Below are 14,017 nucleotides of genomic sequence, written 5' to 3'. Positions count from 1 at the left end.
TAAGTAAAATCTTTTAAAAAAAAAAAAGAGCTCACATGACTCTACAGAAGACAAACAACAAACAACTCAACTAATGGGCAAAGGACCTGAACAGACACTTCTCCTAGGAGGACACACAGAGCTCTCAGAGACATGTGAAAGAAGGCTCAGCATCACTTGCCATCAGAGACACAAATTAAAACCACACTGAGATACCACTTCACGCTGGTCAGAATGGCCATCATAAACAAAGTAACAAGCATGTGCCGGTGAGGTTATGGAGAAAAGGGAACCCTAGTACACTATTGGTGGGAATACAGACTGGTGCAACTACAGTGGAAAACATTATGGAATTTCATCAGAAACTATAAACAGAACTGCCTTTTGGCATGGCAATTCCACTGCTTGGAGTATACCCTAAAAACCCCGAAACACCAATTCTAAAGAACCTATGCTCCCCAGTGTTCATAGCAGCACAGTTTGCAATAGCCAAGTGCCGAAGCAACCTAAATGCCCATCAGTAAATGAGTGGATCAAAAAACGATGGTGCATTTATACAGTGGAATACTACACAGCAGATAAAAAAAGATGGAGCTCCTACCCTTCATGACAGTATAGATAGATCTGGAGAGTATTATGCTAAGTGAAATAAACCAGGTGGTGAAAGACAAATACCATATGATCTCAGCAACAAGTGGAACCTGATCAACAAAACAAACAAGCAAGCAAAATGTAACCAGAGACATTGAAATAAGGACTGAGAGTAATCAGAGGGGAGGGGAGAGGGAATAATAAGAAACAGAAGGGGAAGGGTCATCAAAGAACCTGTATGAAGGACCCGTGGACAAAGCCAAAGAGGGTAGGATTGAGGATAGGAAGTCCGGGTGGGTGGGGCAAGTGGGAGGAGATGGAGGAAAATGGAGACAACTGCTCTTGAAAAACAATTAAAAATAAAATAAAACGAAATCAGATGCAAAACAACATAAGTTAATAACATGGCCATTTCATCACTGTATTTTAAAATCACTAAATTTCAAAGTCAGAAGTAATCTTAGAGTCCTCTACTTGAACCACTCATCTGTTGTTTTAGTTTCCTTACCGTATCCCCCGAGGAAGCTATACCCCTCTCCACGGATATATCCAATGAAATGGAACTCGCTGCTGTGTAAGCGTATCCATTTCATCACAGTGTACAGTGGGAAAATGCTTGTGATTAGATACATAGGTCCAGGTGTACTTTCTTGCACTATTGGTAACTGATGATTAGACTTTGGAAAACTTACTTAATCTCACTGAACCTTAGTTTACACATCTGAAAAGGAGAAAATATAATAAAATTATAATGTCACTAATATCAATCTCATCAGATTGTTGTATGAATTTAAGTGAATTATTCAAAACTATTTTATTGCTGGGGGAAGGCGGTATAACAGGACTAAATGGTAATTTTAATAATAAAATTAAACCTAAAATATTTTGTAAAGCATATGATTTATAGATATAAATATTATCGCTAGTTATAGGTAGAAGGACTTTTAGTTTTCTTAATCCTATTTTCTTCAATTTTATACTTTGTGAATTTCCTTAATATGTATCATAAACTTCAGAAAGCACTTTTTAAAAACTATAATATGCACTTGTTAAAAGCAATAAACAGTTAGTTCCCTGTATGCCAAAGGATATATTAAATTCTACTCATAAACCATGATTTCAAAAAACATGGTTGAGTATCAACATATTTCTCCCAAGATTTTTATTAGTTATAAAAAGATAAGTATTAACTTTATAGAGAAGAAATCCAGCACACCTTAAATAAGTGATCAAGTTTAACACCAGTTGTAATAAGACACGCAGGCGTCACAAGCCTGTGACATGATGCGTGGGAGGACACAGCATCCTTTCTTCAGTGTCTGTGCCAAAACACACACGTATCCCAATCCAATCACGAGAAAACATCAAATTCAAATTGAGACACTTCTACAAAATAACTGACCAGTATTCATCAAAAGCACTAAGAGCATAAAAACAAAGGAAGAATAAGAAACTCTTACAGTTTAGAGGACAATAAAGACATAGAAAAACAACATGTAATAAAGGTTTCTGGACTGGATCCTGGGATAAACAGAGGACATTGGGGAGGTGGGGAGTGAAAGTTGAATAAGATCTATAGTTAATATTATTTGCCAATGTTTAATTTCCGGGTTTTGAAAACTAGAAATTAAATACTATAGTTATGTAAGTTGTTAGAAGAGTTTGAATGATAGGCACATGGGAACTCTGCTACATCTGCAGTTGTTCTGTAAGTCTAAAATCAATTCAGAATGAAAACTTTGAAACTATTTCTCTCCCAAAATGTTTGTAGTTTTCCATTATTCAAGGAGAAAATTTTAAAAGAAATACAGGTGCAAGAAGACATTGTTACTTTGTTTCTCTTATCTATATTTTTAATATGAATCTATATCAAAATTATACAAGTATCAGTAAATTCCCATTTAATATTTTATTTTCTGACATGAATTATGCTGAGACATTGTGTGAACTCATTGACTGATTTTCTATCCATAGAAGCTAAATGGTTTTTAATTTTTTTCATTTTAATTTGTATTTTTCCTCTAAAAATTTTCTCTGAATGATTTCTTACAACCTTCAAATAAAAATTTAATTTTTGTCCATTTTGAATTTAGCCATTATAAGATTTCTTCAGATATTATTTTAAAGAATATTATTTTCCTGAGTTTGATTTAGTAATTTTATAATTAACTTTATTAAGACTAACTTCCCTCAGGCAAAACGTTGCTTCTTAATGTCAAAAATAATATGTGGTTTTTTCATTTGTTTACCAGTGATGAAAGTTTTCCCAGTGCCATTTTGTTTTAGCTGCTTTAATATTCTGTGTGTTATATGAATTATTTCTACCAGTGCTAGAAACTAACTCTGTGTTTCACTAACACATGAAAGGGTGTCTAAAATCATTCAAGGAATATTGATGAAGCACCTACATTATACTCCAGGCATGTTCTCTCTGCTGTGAGAAGATAGGCAAGAATCCTGCTCTCATGGAGTTTATATTTTTTTGGTATGAGATAACAATTAAAAATAGATACAGGCAATCTTGGTAGTGATAAATTCTAGGAGAAAAATAAAATGCAGTAAAGGGGTAGACAGTAATGTGATTAAGGGGGACTTTCCATATTGTATCCAGGGCAAGTCTTTCTGAGAAAGCAAAACTTGAACTGAGGTCCAAATAACAAAAAGGAGGCAGCCGCTTGGAGAAGGTATGCTAGGAAGAAAGTCACAGCACTGCAGAGCCTGTGAGGTAGGGATGCGCTTAGTTTACTTAAGGAACACAGAAAATCCCTATAAGACTAGATTATAGTAACCAAAATAAAGAGGTAGGAACACTAGGCATGAAGAATCCTGTGTTCTTCATGGTCCTGTGGACCATATTAAGGACTTTAAATTAAAGTGACTTTAAGGACAAGCTTAATATTGCATATTTTTATTTATAAAATGTAATTTTGGCTGCTGTTTGGAGAGATTGCTGTTAGGGTCGAGAATGGAAGCAGGAAGATGAGTTTGGAGGGGGCTTCAGTGGTCAGGCAAGAGACGATGGCACCTGGGACCAGGTAACAGTGGAGAACATAAATTGGGGATATTTTTCAAGATAGAGCCATAGAACTTGTTGATTGATATGACTGAATATAGGAGGTGAAGAGAAGAGAGGAATCAAAGATGACATTTAGATTTTTGGTCTGAGCAATCGAGTAGGTAGTGGTCTCATTGGTGAGTCAGAAAGGCCTCTGGCGGTAGGGCTCAGAGGTGGTGAGGCACAGCGATCAAGCGTTCTGTTTTAGGTGTGTTTTTGAGATGTCTAACCAGTAAGCCGCTTAGAGATTCACCATAGCTGGCTAGAGAGCACATGAGCCTGGGGCATGAAGAAATAGGCAGATGAAAAGCCCTTACCTATAGTTAAAAACTTCATAATAATAATTGTAGATCCGGAGTCAAGAACAGTTTCACAAGTGAAATTAATAGCCTAAACAAAATAGGATGCAGGATAGGGGTTAACAATCACCTCATTCAGGAAACTTTTGTTGAAAAACGTGCTCAGCATTGGAGAAAAGGCAGAAGAGACCTAGGTAAACTGAGGGCCTAAGAGTTCCAAAATTTGGTTATTTGTCTAACACCAAAAAGCTAGCACGCAGCTGAGCAAGGTCTTGGATTCAGATCTCCTAACATAAGTCCTAAAGTCCTCTCTTCTATAAAATACTGCTATTACTAGCAGTAAAATTCTAATATTTAAGAGAGATTTTATGTTCCTTATTTTCTAAAGGTAGAGAGAAAAAATCAGACTCAGTGATTTTCAAACCTTAGAACACTGGATTCCCCCATAGGGTGGGTGACAATATAATTTATCATCAAACCAGAATTCTTTTGAAAAGCAAGGAAGTACTGTTATTAACAAGGTTGGGACAATAGATTTCTGAGCAACTGGGGAGATGGTTGTAGAAGAAAAGGAAGAAGCCAAGTGGATAACCTGCTTCAGTCCCTGTAATCAAATCAATTAGAACTTGCTCAATTTTTATCAGTTTTATATATTTGAAATCTGCATGAGATTTTATTTTAAATAGACATTTGTCTTTTAAGAACATTGAGAAACACGGTACTAAGCTTGCCTAGCACCTCTAGCTAGAGGTCTCTAGCTCTGACTATTCAACCCACAAGGTGTAGAGTGTCGACATTTCTATTCATCTTAAAGACCAAGCTTAAATCCTATCTCGCCCACAATGCCTTCCCCCAAACACACTCATGGCAAACGTTATTTTTTATTTTATTACATTCCACTTTTATTTCCATTCAAATATTTCATGCAGTTCTCTAAGAACTAGACTAATAAGTACAGTTGTCTGTCGGTGCAATTGAATCAAGGTTTCTCTCTACCTTGGGACCACTGTTATTTAGGGTCAGATAACTCTTTGCTGAAGAAGAGAATATTCCCTGTATTTTAGGAAGTTAAGAAGCATCCCTAGTCTCTAAACACTAGATGCCAATAGCAACCCACTCCAGGTACAACAACCATAACTGTCTCCACACATCGCCCAGTGTCCTCTGGTGGGAAAATCACCACCTGTTGAGAACCACTGAACTAAAGAAGGTACAGCATGATATAACTTAAGTATTGAAATCAAACAGATCTGGTCTTAAGTTGCAAATATGGCAATTACTAGCTTAGTGGAGTTTATAATTCCTCTCTGAACTTCATAGTTCTTTTTCTATAAAATATGGCTATGAATAGGATCAAACTCAATTTGTAAAATTTAAACAAACAGTTTGTGTATAAGCTCCTTGTGTGTGTACACACCTGCTCATGTATTTCAGGAAGGGTTGGAGAAGAAAAATGTGACAAGGATGGAGTTTGGGATTATATTGAAAAGGCCATAAAGGAAGCCTATTGCTAATAATCAATAAGCATTGTCAATAACTCATTGACATAATCATCATTACCATCATCATCAAACTATGATTAACTAAAGGCCAAAGTACAATTAACCTCAACATTTCTATTGTCAGCACCCTCTGGAGAGTCCAGGCGCCTTTTCATAGGTTAATAAATGTCTGGCAAATGAGATTACTGAGTGCCTCCCCCGTCCTCAACTCGAGCTTCATTTCATGAGAATCCTTTGTGGCCTCAGAATCTAAGTGCTGGAAAGAAAAAGATGACACTTTCATACTCAATGAACTTGGCATTTCATTAGAGTCAGATGCACTTTATTTCTAGTCATTTCAGTGAACCAGCTCAAAGGAGGAGGGGCCAGGAAGATAGAACAAGCAGTACATTGAAGGAGAGGCAAACAAAAGGCCAAGTCCCCAAGCTGGCTCTTGAGTGTTTCAAGCCCCTGAACTCAGTCTGTGTGACAAGAACGCAGTGTCATCTGATATGATGCCACCAGCCACACACTTTTCTCTAAAAGCTTTTATACACCCACCTCTGGCTCCTTCTTTTATTCCAGTCTCAAAATCATGAGGTCAAATTTTAACAACTCCGGTTACACAGGGGCTGTATGTTGATTAGGACAAGGTGTAGCAGTTCGTGTGTGTGTTTGTGTTGGGGAGGTAGGGAGTGTTGAATGCTTTTGACTTTACAACAATTATTTACCGGCTGAATGGCTGGGCACCTGGTTTGCTTCAGGTGCTGTCTGCCAGCAGTTCACTGCCCCATGTCTCAGTTTTCCTTGTTATAACCATCGCTTGCTTCCTGTTTACACTGAGTAAAGAGGCCTGGTTTCATGCCTGCACAACCACATTCCTCAGTGAGCAGGTTTTCCAAGCCTTCAGGCTATAAGTTTTAATCTCCCTATGCAGAAAGTGAAGCATGCTGGGAATCAGTAAGTTCATCCAATACACAACACTGGTAGCTACTTGGGAAGTTACACAGCTGGACAAAATGTCTGTATCACCCTTTCACATTTTATTTTGAATTATCTTTATGGAGACACCATGACTGTGGGTATGCCCAGGTATTTAAAGAGAAAAAGGAATATGAGGCAGAAACTTCTTTCCTACAAAAGAGAAGTTTCTATACATCCTAATTTGCATCCTCATCCTTTTCCATTCCTTCAGCTTTCCCATCAACATACACACAGTCTTTAACCTCTAGCGAAAATGAACTACTCTTTCCTTATCCAAGAACATTTCATATAACTTTCTAATTTTCAGCTTCTACTCATGTTTCTTTTACTTAACACTTCTACCCAACACCCTTTGATGCTTAAATCACTCATACCTTAAAATTTACATCAAATGTCATTTTACCTGTTAACCGTTCGATTTATCTGTCCCCTCTTTTGCGCTCCCACAAAAGCCTGTGAATCCCTCTACAAGTGGTTTTCGCACATTGAATTGTAATTTGTGCTGTGGCTGCTGTGGTTCAGTTGGTGGGGGCATTGCCCCATACAATGAAATTTTATTTTTTGATTCCCAATCTGGGCACATAACTAGGAGTGCATTCCAGAAATAACCAGTTGATGTTTTTCTCTCATAGTGATGTTTCTCTCTTTTTCTTTCCTTCTTTTCCTTTCCCTCTTTCTAAAATCCACAGGCTTATCCTTGGGTGAGGACTAAAAGAAAAGTAAAATTATAATTTGTTCATTACCTTTTTTTTGCCTTCTCCCTTCCCACTATAAGTATCTGGAGGGCAAAATCTGTTTCATTCTTCTTGGTATTCCCAGATTACTAACACACTGCTCAGCATGTAGGGTTCAATACCAGGTCGGAACACAATGAATACTGGTTAAATTGACATGAAGAAAAATGAAAGGGCCAGGGATGTAAAGTTACATTTGATTGCTAAAATATTGGTTCACTTTTATAATTCCCTGAAAAAGAAAGGTAACAATACCAGAAAAGAATAAGAAGGGTTAGAAAGCAGATCACTTTAATCTGGCTGTAGACCTTCCATGACCCATTCACTGTTAATTGACCAGCTCTGGACCCTCACTAGTCACTCAGAGCAAGACTCACCACACCCTCCAAGAACCCAACAAGTCAATAATTAAAAGAAGAAAGATACCGCTACAAATTGCAAATGTTAAGTTAGTGAAATAATGGAGGATAATTTAGACTGGTCATCATGTATAATAAGACATTATATCATATCACATCAATGAATATGAACACACACAAAGAGTTTCTTCAAATTTAAATATAGTTGTCTGCATATTAGCAATTGTTTGGTGTAGAAATAGAGCTATTTTATTGCAATACCTTAGTCAACTCAATCACTCTAAGTAAGTTGGTTTTTATTTTTTTTAATTTTTATTATTGACTTGAGAGAGAGGGGTGAGAGAGAGAGAGAGATTGATTCTCTTTTCCACTTATTTATGCATTCATAGGTTGATTCTCATATGTACCCTGACCTAGGATCAAACCTGCAACCTTGGGATATAGGGATGATGCTCTTATAAACTTAGCTACCCAGCCAAGGCTAGGTACCCTCATTTTAAAAATGGAGATAGCTGTTCTCATCTCATAGGGCTTTGTTAGTGAATTACATGAAAACATACAAGCTAAAATCAATCAATGTAAAGTATAATTACATAATATTATATGGGATTATGTTTATGTCTTATAATAATATAAGCAATGCCAAAAAGTATTATTTAACATTTTCACAACTATTTTATATGGATAATGCAAAGTATGTGCATGCAGATTGGAAATGTTGGGGAGGCTCAGGGAAAAGCAAGACTGTCTGGAAAGACACCATTGGCCCATCACATTTGCCAGATGTAGAAATGCTCCAGTGAGATGGATGTGAAAAAATGCATTTTGGCATATTATTATATAACTTTGATTGTGATTTTTAGATCGGTGAGATGAGAAGATAATATAAATTAGAATTTGAATATTTTTGTCCATAAAGGTTCTTTCCTAGGGTAATTTCTCAACCAGTCAACCCCATGACTCAACTTTGATTCAATGTTGTATCATCTGAAACCTCTGTCACCAGCTCATGCATGTTCCATGGACATTTCAAATTTGGGTCCTAAACTGAACCTCCAAAACTACTCTTCTTTTAGCTTTCGCCACTTAAATTAATGGAAGCACCATCTACCTAGGCTGAAAATGTGTCTCCTTTGGAATCTTCTTCTTCTTTGCCTATAATATCCTGTCAGTTAACTTTTTCCATTGATTCTATATTCTGAATATCTCAAAATGTCTTCACATTCTCTCCATTCCTACTGCCTCTAACTTACTTTAAGCTCATCTCATCTACTTACAAAGTCAGCCAAAATAGTTTTACAGTTATAAATATACAGCACAGAATTTACTCATATATTATTATTTATTAATTACAGTGTTATTTTCCATATGAAGAACTGTAAAACTACTTTTGCCCTACCCTATGTTTTTTGAGCTATTAAAATTATGATGGTGAATATATAGAATCAAACTCCCTCTGAATTAAATTACTCTTTGTCTGAGAACATGCCTTTTACCTGCACACGCCTCCTCCCCTCTTCATTTGGTCCAAACTTCTGTTTAAGCCAATTTGTACTCACTGAACAAATCTTTGCGTCTTTCTCTGCCTCCTTTATTAAACAATGCATTCCACAAAGGGAAAAATCTTATCCCACTGATTTTTGTATACTTAACAATTGTCATAATTCCTGCATTTTGTAGGTGTCAGGAAACATTTATTGAATAAAGAGCTTCCACGAGCTACAGAAATAAAGATTTTGACTAAAAATAAATGTGGATGTTTTTACCTAAGAAATTACTCCATTATATTGTAAATAATTTGAAGATTTTGACTTCATGTGACTCAGCCCTCTATGATTCTCTTTCCTGGGCCATAATAGTTTTGTTAAATTAAATTGCTTCAAGTATTTGATTTAGTTATAAAATTTCATCTATATTCTTTTACTTTTACCTGTTTTATTCATAAAGGGAATGGAAAAACTAGTTTATTTTACCCTTTTAACATCTCATGTTATGCCACAATGTTCTTATAAAATGTATTCTGTGTCTCCAAAATTATCTTTTCTTCTTATTTATTCTTTTAGTTTAATATAACTGAGTCTTAATCAAAGCCAATCTGGGAAAATGTCCTGAACATAAACAATACTGTGACATAAAACCAATAACAAAAGAAAAATGAAGACTCTAAGATTTGGATAATAGACTCATCATCTTACATCCTAGATGGAGATCACTTACTTGCCTACAGATTTGTGACTGGGGTAGTCTTTGAATTAAGAAATGGCTTGGGGAATAAGAGCACCAGACTCTTGCCAGGAATAAAAAAAAATACTTTGGAAGAAAAATGAAGAAAAGCCTTAAAAGCAACACATCTAACAGACTCACAGAGTTTGATTGAATGAAAACCAACCCATCAGCTGACCATTCATAATGCTGAAACCCACAGATGTGGGGACACACACAGACACACACACACACTGTTGTTTCTACCTCTATTCAACAAGAGCTATATGCACATCAAATTCCCCCATCAGCTTTAGCTAATAGGAGCATTTGGTGAAAATTTTAATTATTCCATTCCCCTTTTGATATTTTAGCTTTTATCTTTCTCCTTAAGTTATTTGATTATATTTATATGTAACAGAATAAAGCAAAGCACTTACAGGTATTAGAGTGATATTGATGGCATTTCTCTGTAGTTAATAGAAATTGTCCTTTAATCATTCACCCTAAATTTCTTCTAGTAAAGGACACTCAGGGAATAAGTACTTAGCGAACCAGGTATAAGGGACAAGAGCAGACTTGGGCCAGGAAGTGATGGATGTAATAACAAAGGCTATTGTTGGTATTTATTTGTTAAGTTGGTATTATTTTGAATTATAATAAAATACAATTACTATTAATAAAAATACATATTCTATTAAAGGCTAGAACTAGATTCCTTTTAAAGATGGGGAATGGCTTTGGGAAGTTACATTATTGAGTTCTTGTGTTGGAATAACACGTGTTAAAAAAAGAAACAGATAAACTACAATGTGTTATTACTAAGAAAAAAACCTGAATGTGGTGGTATGGCAAGAGCAAAATAGAGGAAGAAAGAATCATGGAGTAATGCATTAGAACATTATCATTAATGAGGTCTTTTAAAACATGGAGATCTGATATTCCATTTGAAGTTTATGGCATTATTATGATATAAACTCCCTAAAGCCTTCAATGGGTCTACTTTCACATAAATGTCTTTGTATAAGTGTTATGTTGTTCTTACTGGTTTTCATTCTGTTTTGTTTTGTTGACTTTGGGCAGTAAAGAGTCAGCCTAGGGGTTGATGTTGAGGCTTGGGTCTAGGTTTTGTAAAATAGAATCGTGACATATAGGGATAACTAAGGTTGCTGCTCCAGAAATAGTAGAAACATCATTCATACAATGAACTAATTCAGTGCCTGCAATGACTTGGAGCCAGAGGTAAGCTTGAGACCATAGGTCCCTGAGGATGACTGCATACACCTCTAAAGGACCGTTGACTTTTCCTAGATCAGAAAAGGATTCAAGCCAACTTCATCTGTATGTAAATAAGGCTAAAGACCCCAACCAGTCTCTAATCACATATATTATTCCTCAAATCCTTTTTAGAATATAGGACTTACCAATTTAAAAAATTTATTTATGCATATACATGTATATTTTATTAAGTATATTCAAATAATGCAAGAAATACAAAGTGAGTCATCTAACTACAGAAGACTTCAGATGCAGGTCTGAATTTATATCAGATGAAGAGTTGTGATATTTTGAAGTGAATGCTAACACATAAAGGTAAACCTAGAAAGGTCAGAGAAGGCAAGAATTCTTAGGCCTATAAGTATAACTTGTATGTGTGTATCTAGTTTTGTTGAAAGTGCAAACTTTCATTTTTCACTGTGTGTATGGCTTCAACCATTTCGAACTAGTTGTACTATACTAGCAATGCTAAATTTCCTTGCGAAAGAAGAAAGAACAGGAAAAGGGACTCTCCCTGCCACCAGTAAATTTAATATCTATTTGGGGGGATGAGATTTAAAGACATAAAAATATTGTTAACTGATTTACCATTTTTAGAACATTTTTATACACTTTATCTCATTCAACTTTATAATGATCCATTGAGTTTGGGAGAAAGGCCAGTTTTCATTATTTCCATTCAGAAATAAGACTACCAAGACTCAAAGAGAAAAATGACTCAAATATGACCACAGAGCCATACTTCACACTATTTTATATTTTTCTGAATAAAATAATTAGAATTTAAGTATGCATAGAAAATTATATGTAGCTTGTGTGTGATAAACACAATCAAACATAAATTTTGCAATTTGTAAACCATATTACACTTTACTTTCTTGCTAAGAAATTAGCAAGGAAGAAACATGGTATGGTTATTGTAAATATATATTTTTCATATAACACAGCTTCATTACTTATTAAAAAGACTTATATAAACCTATATATTTTTTCATATATAACACAGCTTCATTATTTATTTAAAATACTTATATAAACCTATTTTAACTTTTATCTATATAATCCCAGGTTATATCTTATCATTTTTTTAACTGTACATGTTTTAGAAACATAAAACTTTACTAACAAAGCTAATCCAGGAGTGAATTCCAAACTGCTTCCTACCTTGCAAAGTTCAAGGAACTTCTCACTGGTGTATCTCACAGGATGCTCAGTGAATGTAGCATAAGGTACCTCAGTAGACCATGGGTTCCAACGGGACAACAGAGATTGCTGTTCCAGACTCCCCCAGTAGATCCTAAGTCCTTCTCCTTGTCTCCTACAAGAAAGGAATTTTTCCTTTAGATTAGCCATTTCCATTAGGTTACAGCAAAAAGGAAAGCATGGGAAAGGAATGGAATATCTCAGTAAGGCTTTATATTGCTGCTGAGATAACTGGCTTAGCTATCAACTAGTTTAATTGTTCCAAAGAATTTAGAAGAAAAGGATGAATTTGTTTTCAGAAATGATGAGTTCAAAGTGTGATTGAGAATTCTATGTAAAGATGCCCAGTTGGACATGGAAATGGGAGGCTGGTATTCAGGACAGATGCTAAGGGCTAAGGGCTAAGCAGTGGGCTACTCACTTCATGACAACGTTCTGATGGCGCAGGTTGAAAGAGAAAGGGAGAAGGAAGAGTCAAGGTGGTGGGACAGGAACTGAAACAGACAATTTGGGAAGATGGTTTCAAAGAGAAAGGTAGATGACAACAATTTCCACAGAGCCACAAATACAAACAACAAGAAAAAACTTGGGGTTTTCAAATAGAAAGATATGTATGACCTTTAAGAAGGATAACTAATTCAAAATATTCTGTGACCTCAACTTCTATATCTCACAATTCTCTATTCTCTGCATACATTCCATCCAGCAAAATTTCAGCAACAAATATGTTAAAGCTCTAACGGAGACTCTCTCTGTCCTTTTCCACTAAATTCATAGTCCTGACCCACAGCATGTAGGAGGCAGCCACTGTCTGGTAGAGCCCTGGCCTGGTCATCTGGTAAACCCAAGTGCAGAGCAAGAGAAAGTCATCTTGAGAGTGGTGGGAGGGAATCTGTGGCAGAGGAATATGGGCACATTCAATAACAAAACTGTAGTTTCTGTGTCCTCTTCTTCTGCATGTGCCCATTAGAATTTATGGTCAGTGATTTTAAACATCTCTGATTGCAAAGAGATCCTCAAATGTTAAGATAAGCTGAGGAACTTCACATTCAACAAACTTTAAAACTAAGGTGCTTATGATTCTAAAGAGGCCCATGGAACATGCAGAGGTCTTGTTTCTTCTAGAAATTAAATCCTGGGATCTAGAATAGAAAACTGGAGCTTAATTGTGGTCTCTTTGCAAAGCTGTGACTTCCTGTATTAAAGAAGGATTCCTTTGGGAATGCTATTGTGGTTTCTGAATGTTTATTCATGTAGAGATGTGTATAAACACCATCTCACACATAAGCATATAACACCCCTCTTTCAATTAGCTGGTCCCTGAGCTGCTTTTTACAAAAGGAAAGTCCAAAAAGAGACTGGCAAATTCTGCTGCCCTATTTTCAGATTTTTGATGATTACATATGAAAGCTGACACTCAACCTTTTTTTGTACTTAATCCTTTGCCCAGAAAAAAAAAACAACAACAACAAAGGAAAAGAGAAAAAAAGAAGAGAGAAAAAAGGAAAATATCGTGCATACCTCTAAAGTTCCCTTTCTAGACCCTCACCTTCTCAACTGCTATACTTTATCATACCTCCTGTACTTTTCCTCATTTTTTTCCTGGCTTGATTGTAAACTTAAAGCTCAGTGAATATTCTATACATGATGATTAATGGAGTATTCTGGTCTGAGTACATTAAAACAGCTTGTATAATAGAATTATTTACTAAGCCATATGTTAATTTATATACTGGGTGCAATTTTGCTTTTATCCAAAAGGGATGAAAATATGTTAAGATAGATTGTCTGGTAGGTACACTTCATATTATTTCACTTTAGGGAAACCCCAAATGAAGTTTAAGCATGATAT

At 35.7% G+C, this 14,017-nt stretch overlaps 1 protein-coding gene across 1 annotated transcript in view; it reads right to left on the bottom strand.

Moving 5' to 3' along the window:
• The window catches only part of TPRG1 (tumor protein p63 regulated 1), a 137,190-nt gene that overhangs the window by 7,356 nt on the left and 115,817 nt on the right, over positions 1-14,017 (bottom strand). Inside the window, exon 5 of the mRNA XM_037038270.1 lies at positions 12,127-12,280. Within this exon, the coding sequence (XP_036894165.1) occupies positions 12,127-12,280 (154 nt within the window). The remainder of the gene's footprint in view (positions 1-12,126; positions 12,281-14,017) is intronic.

The sequence above is a fragment of the Sturnira hondurensis genome, unplaced genomic scaffold (assembly GCF_014824575.4).
Source record: "Sturnira hondurensis isolate 20B ecotype Veracruz unplaced genomic scaffold, ASM1482457v3 Scaffold0000396, whole genome shotgun sequence".
In the NCBI taxonomy this organism is placed as follows: Eukaryota; Metazoa; Chordata; class Mammalia; order Chiroptera; family Phyllostomidae; genus Sturnira; species Sturnira hondurensis.
The sequence above is the reverse complement of the archived record's forward strand: the minus strand, read 5'-3'. Positions and strand labels throughout refer to the sequence as shown.